Source organism: Sarcophilus harrisii, chromosome 6, assembly GCF_902635505.1.
Source record: "Sarcophilus harrisii chromosome 6, mSarHar1.11, whole genome shotgun sequence".
In the NCBI taxonomy this organism is placed as follows: Eukaryota; Metazoa; Chordata; class Mammalia; order Dasyuromorphia; family Dasyuridae; genus Sarcophilus; species Sarcophilus harrisii.
This window is the reverse complement of record NC_045431.1, coordinates 202,526,387-202,544,007: the sequence shown is the minus strand read 5'-3', so window position 1 is coordinate 202,544,007 and position 17,621 is coordinate 202,526,387. Positions and strand designations below refer to the sequence as shown.

Sequence of the window (17,621 nt, the reverse complement as noted above, 5' to 3'; positions counted from 1 at the left end):
TCTAGGCTCCTTTTTTTTTTTTCCAATATGGTTTTCAGAAAGTCCAATAATCCTTAGAATGTCTCTCCTAGATCTATTTTCCAGGTCAATTGTTTTTCCAATGAGGTATTTTACATTTTCTTCTATTTTTTTTTTCATATTTTTGGTTTTGTTTGACTGATTCTTGAAGTCTCATTGAGTTTTTCCCTTCCATTTGTTCAATTCAAATTTTTAGTGAATTATTTTTTTCAGTTAGCTTTTTAATCTCTTTTTGCATTTGTCCAATTGAGGTGTTTTGTTCATTGCATTTTTTTTTCCATTTTACAAATTCTGTTTTTCAACAAATTGGTTTCTTTTTTATATTTATTTTGTAAGGAGTTATATGCTTTTTCCACTTAATCAAATCTACATTGCAAGGAGTTATTTGCCCTTTCCATTTCATGAAATCTATATTTAAGAAGTTTTCTTCAGATAATTTCTGTTTTTTCTTTTCGATACCCTCTTGCAAAGATCTAATTTCCTTTCCTCATTTTTCTTCCAATTCTCTTTTAAGATCCTTTTTTAATTCTTCCAAGAGAGCCCTGTGAAATGGGGACCATACTCATATCACCCTTTGTGGCTTCATCTAGAGCTGATTTGCCTTTAGGATCCTCAGGGTATGAAGTCTATTCTTCTCTTTCTTCATAAAAGTGGTCTATGGTCAGAGCTCTTTTTGCTTTTTTGCTTATTTATTTTTAAAGGTTGAGGTCTACTCTTGAGGTAAAGGGGCGACAGCTGCTTTAGTTTGCCCTTGGGCCAGTTTTGCTGACTGACTTCCAGTGCTGGGTGGGTGTGGCCAGCTCCTGCGTTCTGGGTTTCAGGGGCTCAAAACTTGCCTTTTGTATTTGTTGTGGGTGTCTTACAGCTAATCTGCTTAATCACTGGCTTGCAACTAAGACAGAGTAGCCTAAGAGCCTTGCAGTAGATACCTACTGTGTGGATGCAACAATACCCTGGCTCCCCACCTCAGCTCCTTGCCCCAGGCTTCCTGAGCTACAGAGGGGCAGCCTCTTCCCCTGCCCTACTGAAACAGACTTTTCCTGAAGTTCTTCTAAAGTATCTTCTGGAAATTTGTTGTATTCCAAATATTTGTGGGTTCTTTCACTCCAAAACCAGTTCAGAAGCTTAATCTGATATTGATTTGAGGAAATCTCAGAGGAAGTCAGATGGATACATCTACTCTCTGCCATCTTGGCTCCTCCCCATCCCCCAACAGTAGTATTAAAGAAGGAATGGGGCTGTTTCTCCATTTAACATAATGGTGGTAAATGGCAAAGAAAAAGCAGAAGTTTTCATGTCTTGTTTTGCTTCTGTTTTTTCTGCCAAGGAGAATAATTTTTTTTAATTTAAAAGGTCACAATTAAATTGGCTAATTACAGTATTAATAATGTAGCTGCTCCTGTTAAGTTTGTAATCATACTCAGCTCATCTACAGCATAGAGTACTGTAAAAAAAAAAAAAAAAAAAAACAATAACAAACAGAAGATAAGATCTCTGTTTTGATGATTTTTGAAAAATAATAAAAATAACTAGCATATAAAATGCTTTCTATAATGTTCTTTCATTTAATCCTTCTAAGTATTTGGTACTATTATTACCCCCATTTTGCAGATGAAGAAACTGAGGATGACAGATGGTAAATGAGTTTCTTAGAGTAATAAAGCTAGTAAGTATCTGCGAAATGATTTGGATTTCTGAGTTCAATTCCACCAGTCTATCAATTATGACTTCTTGGTACTTATCATGAAGAACAGGAGAGACTAGCAGGCTGGAGAAGAGTAAGTGCCCTGAATTTAGAGAGAGAGAGAGAGAGAGAGAGAGAGAGAAAGAGAGAGAGAAAGAATGAGAATATATATGAATATATAAATTGTAGGCCAGTTTGACTTCAGGTTCTGTAAAATTATTGAACATATTATTTAAGAAATTGTTAGAATCCTAGTGATAACTTACTGGAATTGATGGAAGCAATGCTTGGGTGCTTGGGTTTGCGTCTTTGAGAGTTCACACATTAGCTCACACACATTAGTTCACACTTTTGGGAGATTCACAAGTCAGTATCCAGTATGAGATTCACGAATTCACACCTCCCATAATCCCACTCTCGGAGGAGGAGTTAACCTTTGAGTTTACGCCTCTAAAAGAGCATAAAAAGAGCTTCAGTCAGTCAGTCAGTCAGTTCGGAAGATTGCCAGGAGTCGGAGTTGAGCTAGAGGCAAAAGCTGGCAGAGGCAAAAGACTTAGCAACGAGAGCTCTCGAAACCAAAGAAAGCTCAAGTCAGTCAGTTCAGGAGATTGACAAGCTAGAGACTGTAGTTGGGCAGAACGAAGGATTCCAAGGAAGAGAACCAAGATTCAGAGGGAGCTGGAAGCGGCAAAAGACAAGCTGCAAGAGCTCTTGAAACCAAGGAGGGAGAGAGGTCTCTAAGAAAGCTAATTGGGCCCAAGGAAAGAGACAAGACTTGGAAGGAGAAAATAAATGTTTGGATTTTATCAGCTGGCTGTATTTGAGGTGATTAATTGATCTGAACTGAAACTAAGGCTGCCTCCAGAAACCTCCCCAAGAAACCTGCTCCCAGAGAGGACCATCATATATTTTATAAAAGAAGAGAACACCACAAGAAATGATTAATAATTTTTAAAATAGGAAACAATTGTTATGAAAAACCAACATGCCTTCATCAAGAACAGGTCATGCTAAACTAATCTCATTTTCTTTTTAATAGGCTTAACTAGATTGGTATATTTGTTTAGACATATAGACACTTTAAATATATTTATATGTCAGTAAAGCATTTAGCTAATTCTTTCATGTTATTTTTGTGGAGAAAGTAAGACAAAAGATAGATAACAATATAATTAGGAGGATCCAGAAGTGGTTGAATGTCCCGACTTAATAATTTCTCATTAATGGTAGGAAAATTTTCTTTAATGGAGAACTCCAAAGATCTGTGCTTTTCTTTGTACTGTTTACAGTTATTTATCAGTGATTTATATAATACCTTGGATGAGATGCATATAAATCTTACAACTAACAAAAAGTCAGAAAGTTTAGTTAAGAAAGGATAGAACAATAGACTAAATCTAATAAAATGAAATGTAAATAGAATAAATGTAAAGTCAAGATGCAGAGTTCAAAATTTCATCTTAATAAATGCAAACTAGATTGGTGTGTCTAGATAACAATTAACCTATAGAAGATTTAAAGGTTTGAGATTTTTGTTTTGCGGACTACAAGATCATTGAGTCAATAGTGTGACATTGCTGATAGCCAAAAAAAGATATTGCATTTGTAGCTGTATTAAGAATACCATTATTCTAAGACTGTGGTACTGTGATAGTACCATTCTATTCTGTCCTTGTCAAATCACATCTCAAATGTTGTTCATGAGTGCCACATTTTAGGAAGAACATTGATTAACTGGAATTGCTCCAGAGATGGGCTCCCAGGATGGACCCTCCTGTATCAAACTGAATCCTTTTGAGAAATCTAAGAAAAAGTGACAGTGAATCATTTTTATAGGTCAGTTTGAGCCTAGGGAAATAAGAGATTTGTGGACAAGAGGGATGGTCTCTGAACAAAAGTAACTTCCCCATCAAGCATGCTGTCACTGAGGGAGAGGCTGTAAACCAGGCAAGAGGACGTCACAGATCAGTGTCGGGGCACTACAGTCTGGGGGCTCTCTGACTTCTAGACCCAAAACTGCTCATCTTGGAGTTTCCTCACTCTAGAACAGTCTACCATGGCAGCCCACTCACCATGAACTGTCCTCCCCAATACTTCACAGCCCTTACCCTTTACTCTTCTCAGATTGGTGAAGTTCTTCTCCATTTTGTGGGATCACTGCAGGTTTTGACCCCTTTTGTGAGTTGCATTTCCACATTAGAACATAAGCTCTTTGAGGGCAGAATTCTCGTTCTTTTTGCTTTGGATAGACATTTTATCTATTAGTACTTTTTATTTTGAACAAAGACTGAAGGGGAACAGTGGATGAGTCCAGAGTTGAACAGATCCTATTTAATTATTGGTTTGCTTTCACACTTGGGTTTTAGAATTTGCGTACAAGAAACAGACCTTTTCTGAAGTCATCAGGAATGAAGCACATCATGAATGGAGAGACATCTCAGAACCATTTTGTAATTTAGATCTGATAGCTAGACTTTTTACACAAGGCTTTTTCTTATCCTTAAGATGGAATTGGTATACTCTAGAGGCTGAAGCTAGCAGTAGAATGATTGAGGGTTACAATATTGTTTTGGAAATGCTGTCTGTCACATGGTTTGAGGTATTATGTACTATCTTTATTTATAGATGTAGGGTGACTGCTGAGGATTCCATAAATACAACTACAGCTAACTTGGCATTGACGTGCTAGTTCTTAAAAGAGGAATGATACATTATATACAGAATCACTACAGAAAATATAAATCATTACTATATGTTTGAAAAACAATTTATAAATAAATGCTAATAAAATGTCATTCAATTTTAAATAATTCATTTTAAAGAAACTTTTGTCACATGTTTTTATTCAGTGTGACTTGGTATATCTTTTAATTAAAATGTCATATCTAGTTAGAAAGATTTATTAAATAAAAATGCTAGAATCCTGCAAAGATAGGTTTATTACAAACATTCTGACTCATTCATCTTATTAAAAAAAAAAGCTTGCTCCATTTTATTAATTCAGATATCTACTGAAGAATGATTAGTTCAGCTCCAAAAAGATTTTCTCAAATACCTCAATATGGGAAAGGGGGTGGTGGGGTGGTGGTGACATTGGGATTTTCAAAATCAGTGAAATTCCAGCATGCTCTGTCAAATTGACAATGTTTTCAGTGTGGAACTGATAGTAGCCATCATGTCTTTTGTCCAAGGAACAGCTTGGAACATAAAAGCTGCTTAATAAGTAATGAATTCTTGGGCATAGCAACTCATGGAGACCACCTATTAAGTCAAGAAGGATCACAATTGGAATTAGATATTCAGACTGACTATATTATTGATTTCCAAAAGATTGAAGCCCAGCTTAAACCTATGCCTTCATGTTAATATATCCATCAGTTAATCATTGTTTCAATCTTATCTTACATTATAAAATAAAAGGAGGAATTAAACTATTCAACCACTATGATCTATCAAAATAAATCTCTTCTATACTTGACTATGATTATCTTCTAGATAATCATCAATTGTGATATGTTTCAGAAATTTATTCCTATAAGTATAACTTACAAACACATAGGAATAGCCTAAGAGTTTTGCTTTCAGAGTTAACTGTTGGTTCAGAGTGCAGCAGCTTAGCAACCTATTTCTACAATTCTTGAATAAGAGCCTTGAAATCCTGTAAAAGTGGCAGAATAATATCATAGACTGTTAGGACTGAAAGAGGATATTAAAAGTAGTCTAGTCCAACCCCATCATTTTACAGAATTTAAGATGTATTTTTAGGTCTGTTGCATTCTGAACTAGGTTAAGTTCAGAGCACTGAATGTCTGTCTGAATGCTAGCTAGTCCAAAATATTCATTTGTCACATATTCCACGTTTTTGTTTTTCTTAATAAAAATATTTTATTAAGTGAGATTTGATGTGAATAAGAAATATCTTTGGAAAGACAAAAAAACATTGGGGGGTAAGAGGAGAGAAAGAGTATGTGGATTTACAGCTGACTTTCACATCTAGGGATAATTTTATTTCCAGCATTGGAAAATTATAATTTTCAATTATTGGAGCATTTTTTATGTGAGTATTGATAGCTTGGATTTCTTCCTTTGAAAATTGGTTATTCATGTCTTTTGTCCATTTATCAATTTGATAATGTCTTTTATTTTTTTTAAACTTTAGCATTTTATTTTTTAAATTATATATAAAGAATTTTAAACATTTTTAAACAAATTTTTAATAATAGCTTTTTATTTTCAAAATACATGCATAGTTTTCAACATTCACCCTTGCTAAACCTTGTGTTGCAAATTTTTCTTCCTCCCTTCCCCCATACCTCTCCCTTGGACATCAAGTAATCCACTATAGGTTAAACATTAACATTCATTTTTAATTAAAATTTTGAGTTCCAAATTTTCTCCCTCTCTCCTTCCTTGTTAAGTTGGTAAGCAATTTGATGCAGGTTATATATGTGCAATCATGTATAACATTTCTGTATTGATAAACATAGCAAAAGAAAAAAATTGAATAAAGTGAAAATAAGTATACTTCAGTCTGCATTCAGAGTCCATCAGTTTTTTCTTTGAGTGTTGATAGTATTTTCCATCATGAGTCTGTTCTGGTTCTACTAACTTTATTTTGCATCAGTTCATATAAGTCTTTCTAGGTTTTTCTGAATTCAGCCTATTCATCATTTCTTATAGCACACTTGTATTCTGTTACACAAATTGATCACCCAAAGAATGTCTTTTTTTCTTATAAATTCAAATGTGTTCTTTTAATAATCTTGAAAATGAAATCAATGAAACTTACTGTGAAGATTTTTTTTGTCCTAGTTAATAGTTTCCCTTTTAATTTTAGCTGCATTGGTTTTGTTTGCATAAAACTGTTTTAATTTCATGTAATCAAATGCTTATATTATCTTCTATGATCTTTCTACTCTTTTCAGGGAATGATTATACCTGTTCACTCTTTCCCTTTCCAACTTGGAAAATTTGTGATTTTTTTCCTCCAACTAGAAATAATTTTACCTAATCTTGTATTATTTCCTTTTAATTAATTGGCTTTATTCCATTATTATTTTAACATATAAACGTCTCAATCAGTTTTAGGCATAAGCTAAAGCAATCTGGCTCCAGTTTGTTAGGCAGTTATCCTGCCTTGCTTAATAGATCAACATGTTTGGAAGATCAAACCTTTCTTTCCTCCATCATTTCAACCATTTATTAAGGACCTACTTTGTGGTATGCACTGGGAATATAAAGACAATAAAAACTGGTATCTAACTCCTTTTTTAGGCAATTCCCTCCTTTGCTTTCTTATCATGGTTGTTATTGTTTTGCTTCTATCTTTGAAATTTCATTTGTTAAGAGTTCCTCATCCTCTTTAGCCAGCTTCTTCTACAAAATACTAGCCCATAAGACTAGTCTTTTCACTGAACACTTTGCAATCTATTCTCTTGATGTAGTAATTTATGTCAGACTTTCCATAGTTTTCCTATCTTGTACCATCATGAGTTCCATGATAGAGTAATCATTTGCCTCTAAGGTTATTATCATTTTTTAGAAAGTCTATTTTATTGTCAGAATCACATATGGGATAGCAGTTCCCCTGATTACATTTTATACTTTTAGAAGGATGAGATTATCATTAAGACAAGACACCCATTTACCATCAGGGATAGTGTACTCACAGATGCCTAGTTTAAACCCTCAAATCACTTTCCAAAATGCTTCTATAATACATTTATGATGTTTCCCAAATTATTATTCTCAATTTTTCTCCTACCTGGATGGTCTGCAGTATATCTCTACAAGTTTCACTTCTGTTTCTGCCTCCATTGAACTTTACCCAAATAAATATAAACAGGAAGATAAAATAAACAAATACAAAAACACTACTAGAGTTTCATCAACATTAAAATGAAGCCAGATTCTATTTAATTATCATGACCCTTATTGCTCTCAGAGATGAGAAAAACATATCCTTCTCTTTTCTTTGAACAATTCTTGGGGACTGTGACTGCATAATGATATATAAAATATCAGTCATAGTTCTTGTTTCAGATCATTTTGCTTAACTCTTGTTCTTTGTTAGCAGAGAAAGCTCCCTAGATGAGTAGGTACTGGAGTATGTCTAAAAATGACAAGAATAGGAAAAATAAAAGTCATCAATAAAACTTTAATTAAAAGTAAAATGAAGATATTTCTATATGTTTGTAAGTTATACTTACAGGAATTAATTTCTGGAATATATCACAAATGATGACTATCTAGTAGATAATCATAGCCAAGTGTAGAAGAGATTTACTTCATCAGTAGGTCACTGTGGTTGACTAGTTTAATTATTCCTTATATTTTATAATATAAGATAAGGTTGAAACAATGATTAACTGGTGGATTTAAGCTGGTTAAGACTAGATCTCACAGGTTCAAAGTAGCTCTAACACTATGAGTCTGTGAAAACTAAGACTACTTTTTGAACTTAAATGGAGATAATTTAGGAAACTATTACTAATGTGTGACCTAATGAAATTTTATATTTGCAGTGACCTACAAAAAATATAACCCATGGGAATATGAAGAAAATTTTTTGTCACATACATGGCTTATTTTTCCAGTCAGTACTCTTCAGTCTTTCTGATATGTTTTGGCTCCCCAAAACATATGTAAAATAAGTTTTTAGGGAATGTAAGCATTAGAAAACTCAGCTCAAGATAATTCTAAAAAAAAAAAAAAAAAAGATAATTCTAATATTTCTAAAGCAGGAGAAGACATTATGTCAGAGGTATGAGATGTACCCACAGGATGCCTGTGGCCCACAATATTCACTAGTGTCTCAATTTAAAAGTTTAATTGGGAAGTATTTAACAAAATACATAAAAATACAGTAAATCATGGATAATGTTAATAATTGATTTTTTAAGTCAGTTATGTACTCATAAGGATCCTTATATATGTTTTAGTGGCCCCCATTTCTATGTGAATTTGACACTATGCTTTACATGATCAATTGAGCATTTGTAGAAATAATAAATTATTGCCAAAGTACCCTAATGCCTTTCACAAACCAAACCCATGTTACATCACGAGCTGCAGTGTGTATTTTTGTCATAAAGTACATTTTGCTTGGAAACAGAGAATGGGAATTTATCTTTAAACTTGGAACATCTTATTCTCCTGGGGTGAATATTCTGAATTAAGAATAAAAACATCCCATGATTCACAACAGACCTACAAAATGAGAATCAACATCTGTAATGAGAAATGATAAAGATAAAAATGGAAACTTTTTCTCTTTACTGGTTTATGGGAGTGGGTATTTTCTATTTCCTGTTGTTGATTGTACCATTGAGTGTATATTTCATGGAAGGAGACTTCCCAAACATAATTTTGAATGTTGTATTTTCATTGTTATTAAAGTAGGTTAATTGCCATTTATTTTAAATTGTTATCTGTTTGGACTTATTTCTAATAGTACTCCTGGGCATTTTCACAGTGTGGATATCTTTATCTTTTCCAGGAATTTCCATCATTCCTTTGTCATTTTGAATTCATTAATAATCATTTGAAGCATATGATTCATTTTTTTGTTGCTACTTATTGGTAATTAATATTCTTCAGATGTTGTTATTTCCAGGGATTCTAAAAGCCAGCCTAATTTCTTCATATGCCTTGTAATGAAATTAAAGTCCTAGAAATAATTTTATATAGTGCACCTCATCTTGAAAATTAAATGTGAATTAATATTTGTTTTAGAAGTCTTATTTCTTATTTATTCATCAAGAATTTCTTAGGATAATAGAATTTAGAGCTGGAAGGAAGCTCAGATGCCTTTTCCAAGCTCATCACTTTACAGAGAAATAAACTAAGGCCCAGAAAGGTTCAGTGACTGACTCAAGTCACTGAGGTAGTAAGCTGCAGAACTTCCCTTTAGAGACTAAATCCAGTGTTATTTGTACATACTAAGTGAGTCATTGTAAAGGTCCAAATTCTCATCACCTTTTAACTGCACTACTGTGTAAACTACATAGGCATGCATAACGTAACATAACGTACATAATCAAGCAAAATAAATTCCCACATTTGAACATTCCCTGTGTCCAGTAATGTCTTCCTTATTCTGAGTCTTGAGTCCATCATTTCTGTGTTCTTTTTCTTTAAAATATAATGGTTCTCTCTGGGAGCAGGTTTCTTGGGGAGGTTTTCTGGAGGCAGCCTTAGTTTCAGTTAAAAGTAATAATCACCCAAATGCAGCCAGCTGGTAAAAGTTCTGATCTTTTATTGTCTCCAATATAGCCCAGTTAGTTTTTCTTAGGGGCCTATCTTTCTGCTTGGTTCCAAGAGCTGTTACAGTTGTCCTTTGCCTCTGCTTTCTTCAGCCTCCAGCCAGCACCAAGGTGAAAGTTGGAATGAATCTCTCTCGCCTCAGACTTGCCGCTCCCCTCTCAATCTTTTCAGCTGAACTCCTGACTGAGCTTCTGTCCTTCTTATATATGATCTCCCAAAGGTTGATTCCTCCCCTCCTAGGGAGGGATTAAGGGAGGTGTGAATTCACAAAATTATAAAGTTAACTTTTGTGAATCTCCCATACTTGTAAACTCCAATGAGTAAAGGTGTGAACACAAGCATTGTTTCTCAGTTCCACTTAGTACCTTGTTTCTTCTGGCCCATAACATCTCCTTGTAGGATCAGATCAATTATACTGAACCGTGCTAAATTAGATAATTATTGTCTCTATCAACTCTAATGACTTAACAGTTTGTAAAGATTCCAACAATTTCTGTCAGAAAGTAGGTAGTGTGCTTCATTGTCAATTCTTTGAAATTGTTTTTGGTCATGCCCTCATCAGTTCTTAAGTCCATTGAAATTGTTTGTCTTTACAGTATTTTATTGTTTTATAAATTGTTCTCTTGCTTCTCATTCTTCATTGTTATGTACAGTTATTCCAAGATTTCTCTGTAAATGCCCTTTTTATTATTCTTTCTACACCATGGTGTTTCATTACATTTATAATCATAGTTTGCTTAGCTGTTTCCTAGTGCCTATTAGCTTCCAGTATGTTGCTACTACAGAAAGTGTTACTGTACTTATTTTTGTGCACATGGGTCCTTTTCCACTTGCAGCACACCTCGGTCAGAATGTCTATATGGTTTAGTACTTTGGATATAGCTCTGAGTTGCTTTCAAGAACGGTTGGAGCAATGCACAGCTCCACCAACAGCACATGTTTATTTTTCCCTCAACTCTTCTAACCTTAGTCATTTTCCTACTTTGCCATCTTTCCCAATTGAATTAATATGTGGGGAAATTTCAGTTACTTTAATTTTTATTTTTTAGTTAGCATTTTGTTACATTTTTTTTCATATACCTATTCACATCCTTTGACCATTTAGTATTTGAGGAATAACTTTTATTCTTATGAATTTACATCAGTTGCTTATAACTATTAGTACCATTCTGTTATTATGTTTATATATCTTGGAAATTAAACCTTTATCAGATAAATTTTTTTGGTTTTGTTTATGTGGAAAAAATTAGTTTTATATAAATAAAATTGTTTCTTAGTTTCTGTTATCCTTTTTCTCTATCCTTTTTTGGTCATGAACTCTTCCCCTATCTATAAATTGGAAAGTTAATTTCTTCCTTACTCTTCTAATTTCTTTATGGTGTAACTTTTAATATGTAAATTTTAAATCCATTTGGAATTTATATATGGTATAAAGCATTTATCTAAATCTGATCTCTTCTACTTTCTAATTTCCCCCATAATTTTAAATAGGGATTCATTACCCCATTTGGTCATTACCTCAGAAGGCATATGGTAATATGTTCCCCCTTTTAGGAGATGTCTATTCAGGGTTGGATGACCAGTTGTTGGATATGTCATAGTCAGAAGTTTTATCAGATGGTTTTAAAGACCCATTCAGTCTCAAATCCTGTGATTCTGCAGCTACTTCCCTTCTAAATAAGGATAAAGAACAGGAGTCCTTATTGTATTGGCTGGAGTGATCCGATGAGCATCTAGTGATTGTCCACCTATCCTCTTAAGTTTCAATATTCCCTTGCCTCAGGAACTGCTGTTGCCACAACTCGGGAGTCCACAAAGGCAAGGCAGGAGTTGGAGGACAAGAAAGCAGCTTTTGCTGTTCACTTTTAATTTTCTGTAGAATTACTTTTTTGGGCTTTTCATTGTTTCCTTTTGATTGCAGTTCTCTTTCTTCATTTGACACGTTGTTTTTTAAAGGTTTGGAGGCAGATGTGTGGAGAACTGGTGTTGGCCACAACCTTTCATTGCTTTCTGATCCCAAGAACCATAATCCTTAACCATATATAACTGGCCTCCTATGCTTTAATTTACATCACTGTGCAAATGATCTGTATATTCTTTTAATTCTGTTCTCACTAATAAGTCTGACCAACACAGGCTGGATTTCTTATTAGAGTAAGAGTAGCTAGGAGGGACAGTGGATAAATGAGCTTTGGACTCGGGAAGACCTGATTTCAAATAGTCTCAGATTCTTAACTAGTAGTGTGGCCTTAGCCAAGAGATTTAGCCTCTTCTCAATCTCAGTTTCCTTATCTGTAAAATGGGGATAATAAATTTCCCATCTAATTAGCTTGTTGTGAGAATCAACTGAGATAATATATGTACAGTGATTTGCAAACCTTATAGTGTTATGTAAATGCTATCTGATGATAGCATCATAATCACCATTGTTCATTCATTCTACCCTTATTCTGTATTCCAGGTTCTGTTCACTCTCTCCCAACAAATACTTGTAAACTGTGGGACCAAAACTTTCCTCCTGTAACAAAATGAAATAATAAATGAGAAAATTCTCAGAAATAATATAGACAGTGACACAACTGTTACTGGTACTGCAAGCTTTTGATAAGCAAAGTCTCTCTTTTTAATTGAACATTTGCATAGTGTCTAATAGAGGTCATTAAGAATTTAACATTAAGAGCAGGACCAGGAGATGATTATATACTTCAACAACAATACTCTGTGATGATCATTTCTGATGGATGTGGCCCTCTTCAATAATGAGATGAACCAAATCAGTTCCAATAGAGCAGTAATGAACTGAACCAGCTACGCCCAGCGAAAGAATTCTGGGAGATGACTAAGAACCATTACATAGAATTCCCAATCCCTCTATTTTTGTCCACCTGCATTTTTTATTTCCTTCACAGGCTAATTGTACACTAGTTCAAAGTCCAATTCTTTTTGTACAGAAAAACAACTGTATGGACATGTATACATATATTGTATTTAACTTATACTTTGACAAAAGGGGGAAGGAGGGGAAAAATTGGAACAAAAGGTTTTGCAACTGTCAATGCTGAAAAATTACCCATGCATATATCTTGTAAATAAAAAGCTATAATAAAAAAAAGAACTTAATATTAAGAACTCGATAAACATTAGTTGACTTTGTAAATCATATATGTTCTCTGTTGGTTTTATTTTTTTAAATCATTTAGCAATATGTGCCAGGGGTTATTGGACAAGAGAGAAGCTTAGAATGGACCCAATCCAAAGAATATCTGTTGTCCTTTAATCACTTATGCTCCATAGTTTGTGTTTGCCTTTGCCCATACTAAATAAGCAGTGGCACACATGCCTTCCATACCAATCTAATAGTTCTGCTTGGAGTTTCTGAGAGAGACAAATAAAAATACTGTGCAGTCACATCCATATGAAAGATGAGACCAGAAATCCAGAGAAATTAGTTTCTCATTTGTCCTGTTCTGTTTCTAAGAATAATGACTTTCCAAGTAATAGTGTTTGTTTTAGTTGCCTGGTCTCCAAGTTCCTATTCAACTCTGAATCCTCTAATCTTATAGGAGTGACTGTCTTAAATAAATACATAAAACATATAGCAAATCTTATCTTTCAAATAGAGTTTCTATTTAGATAATGATGTCTAGTAGGTGTTTTTTTTCCTTCCCAACTTTATGTTTGGTTAAATGGAATTTGAAGGGTTGTTTATGAATGGTGAATTAAGTATCCCCTATTTTGACATTTTTAATGAGCTATGATCTTAACCTGTCATGATTTTCTATTATGTCCCCCAATCAGAGTAGATAATTGAGGACCTTGACAAGCTGCTTTTGCCAGAAAAATTCATCAGATCTTGCAGTCATCTTTTGGGTAATGAGCTTCTCTGCCCTTAGCTTAGGATGATCCTTGGAATACTCTAAATTTGACAACACAGAGTCAGTATCAAACTTTTATAGGTCATAGATTTAAAGTTGGAAGGAACCTAAGCTAATCCCTATTTAAAAGTTGAGAAAACAGCAAAGTAGGGAGAAATGACTGTTTTGGCTCAGGTAATAACACAAATGTTATTTTGTCGGGGATTGTGTCGGGGATTCTGTGACTTCAGTCTTTAAAAAAAAAAAAAAGTACCAGGTTGCCTTTCTTAAAGTAACATTCTCCCTGGCTTCCACTTTAAAATTGCCTTTATCTGGTTAGGAGGTGCAGGTTTAAATCTTCTGATGAGCTGGAACCAAGGACAATCCTTTTTCCTGTTTGTTAATTGTTCTGTCTCTGTTTTCTAGGGAACAAAACAAGAAGATGTTGAAGGTGAAGAGGAGGTGACTGGTTTAATTCAGCCTGCAGAAGTATTTGCTCCGAAAAGCTTGGTGTTGGTGTCCAGATTAGATTATCCAGAAATTTTTAGGGTAAAGAACCTCACAACTGTCACATATGATCTGTGCTACTTTGCAAATCTGTTGATGTTGATGACAACTTTATTAAATTTTAAATGTCTCAATGTGCTTTAAGAATTTCCCTAAAACAGGAAATTAACCCAAACTGAATAGAATCCTTGTCTGATGGATGAAAAGCTTGATAAATTAATGTGAATATTCTAAATCCCTGAGAACCTAATTTCTGATCTTTGATCTGCTCTAAATATATGACATATAATTTTTATCATAAAGAAATATTTACTTTTTAAATTATCCCAAACAAACTTGACTTTTGGAAAAATGTAATAAGCATGAAGATGAGCTCTCAAGTGTAAAGCAAGGAAGCTGTGGAGGCTTTGACTTCTCCCAGCAGCAAGTACAGCTTGAGGCTTAGGGTTGAAAGAGTATTTTCACAAAAGCAATTATTTTTGTTTGTAGATATTCATAATTAAATAATGATGGCATGATACATGGTTTAGGGCAATAATTCCCATACCACAGAAACTAAATGACAAGAAAAACTAAGAAATGCTGATTTCTCAGGATTGCAAAATTGTGTCAAATATAGGTGAAAATTTAAACAAAGGAAAACAACAAAATCTATAAACATTTATTTTTTAAAAGTTGGAAAAAATTCTCAAGTCTCACATTTTATCACAATTTCTGTCTGTCATTGCAGTTCTATCCCAGCTTTTAGGAAAAGTTTTTTTCTTATCCTAACCTTAAACACTACAATGACTTGCTTCTTTTCCTTGGGAAGGGATGATTGGGACTATGATTTCATTAATATTGGGAATTCCTAGTAAGGACACTCTCTTTTCAGAGTCAAGTCTGCAAATGCTCTTCAACTTACAAACTCAGAGAGTTATCCGAGACAATGAGAGTTCCTTGTCTAAGGCCACATAGTTATCAGTCTGAAGCAGGTTTTATGCTCAGGGCTTGCTTCTCTGTATAAATGCTAATGTATTTTGCTTAAATAATGACTATAATAGATTAAAGATTATTGTGGAACAAATTTGTGAAATCTATAAAATGTAAAACTAAAAGAAAATTTAAAATGTTTGCTTTTAAAAACTTGGGGGAATTTTTGAGGTTTGTTTAAAAAAAATTAGTAATTTCTCTCCAGGTTTAATGGAAAAATTGGAAATTAAACAGAAAAACCTATTTTGCAAAGGTTCTGTTGTAGATAAAAGACGTAGATCATAAAAGATAGGATATTTCCTTCTTGAAATTTATTATATATTATATATTCATAGTAATTATATATTCATAGTAATTCATAGTAATATATTATATAGTCATAGTAATATATCCTCAGCAGGCTCAAGGAAAAACTTGAATTTTTCACATATGATAGAGAACTAGTTCTTGTGCTTTTGTATTCATTATCTGCCTTCATTTTATTTGCAGGCTTGCCTGGGCCTGATCTACACTGTGCATGTGGATAGTCTGAATTTCTCCTTGGAGAGTCTCATTGCAAACCTCTGTGCATGCCTTGTCCCAGCAGCTGGGGGTTCACAGGTAAATGCAAGAAGAAGGGAGCTGGAGAATGGATTATTTTTACAGTTAATTTAATTTATGAAAAAAGCAAAACATAAATTCTTATAATATTTTTCTTCTAAAAGAAGGGGATCATAGTTCAGCTAAGTACTGTCCCCATGACCTGCCTTACAAAAAGACCAAAAATTCCATGTTTTACTTAGGTCATAAGGTTAATCTTGGTGGTGGATTTCCTTTATGAGAATGGCATAATAGCAAAATAGATTTTTTTGTGATTTGAACTCTATCAAAAATTTCATTTGAAATATGCACATATACATAATTCTAGTAGAACTATTTATTTAAAAAGCTGGATTCTCCAAATTTTTCTATCCACTTTACTTTTCCTAACTTCATCTTTAGCTTATAGTTCTAATTAGACTTTTAATAATTTTTTGTAAAAATGAGATATTATAACTGTAATCCTTTATTACATGATTACTTAATAATATTTGCAAAAATTTTCTCTTTTCTATCACTATCTTACATATAAATAGGGTTATTGAATTAAGAAAGAAAAGATGTAAGAGCATGGGAAGGAAGGAAATACATAACTAAATATTAACAGCAAATCAAATAAACTCACTCATAAAACAGAAAAGAATAACAGAATTTATTAGAAAACAATCCCATGGTATGTCATTTACAGTCAAGGCATTTAAAACGTAGAGATTTACAGAGATAAAATGAGCTATAGCAAAATCTTATGTTTCTGCTGAACTTAAAAAAAAAGCAAGGATAGCAATCATGATCTTAAATAATGCTACAATAAATATGGAAAAAATTAAGAAGAGGTAACCAGGGAATTCAAACTAAATTATACTATAAAAACTGTCATAAAGAAAGAATCAATATCAATAATTAACATAGATACACACAATTTAGTATCTAAATACTTAAAAGATAATTTAAGTTGTAAGGAGAAATTAAAATTGTAATAGTGTAGGACATTAATATCTTCCTTTCAGACTTAGAGAGTAATAATCAAAAGATAATAAAGAAATTAAGGATCTAAATAGAACTTCAGAAAAAGTAAAGATGGTGATTGTCTGATGATTACTGAATGGGAATAGAAAAGAATTTACATATTTCTCAGCAGAATGTACCAGCTTTATAATTTGCAATATTTATTGTATATTGGGGCATAAAGACTGTACCAATAAAAGTAAAAAAGCAGAAATAATAAGCATATTATTGATATATCATACTACAATAAGAATTGCATTCAATTAAATATCAAAGAAATAATTTTAAAAGTTATTGAAGATGAAATAGCATAATTCTAACAAAACAGTGGATCAAAAAAAAAATCATAGAACCAATAGAAAATTCATCTTAGCAAAAATTAGGGAATATACAAAAATCTTATGAGATGCAGCCAAAGTAGTTCTAAGAAGAAAATTTAAATCTCTAAATTCTTTCATCAACAAAAGAAAGAAGAAATCAGTGAGCTGAGCAAAAAACTTAAAAAAATAAAAATACTTTGAACAAATCATAAATTGTCAACAAAATAACAAAGTAGAAATTCTGGAAATTGAAGAGATTTATAAAATTGAAAACAAAAAGACAATTAAGTTGATAAATTAAACTGGGAACTTATTTTTAAAAGTAATAAAATAATTAGTTGCCCTGATTTGAAAAGAGAAAGAAATAATTTAAATTAAATTAAATTAAATTTCATAATTTAAAAATGAAAAAAGAAT

General features: G+C 32.9%; 1 protein-coding gene across 4 annotated transcripts in view; it reads left to right on the top strand.

Moving 5' to 3' along the window:
* Positions 1–17,621, top strand: part of SBF2 (SET binding factor 2) — a 430,203-nt gene that overhangs the window by 162,223 nt on the left and 250,359 nt on the right. For all 4 annotated transcript variants that reach the window (XM_031941976.1, XM_031941975.1, XM_031941974.1 and 1 more), the window contains exons 4-5: positions 14,248–14,370; positions 15,790–15,900. In XM_031941976.1, coding sequence (XP_031797836.1) covers positions 14,248–14,370; positions 15,790–15,900 — 234 coding nt within the window. The remainder of the gene's footprint in view (positions 1–14,247; positions 14,371–15,789; positions 15,901–17,621) is intronic.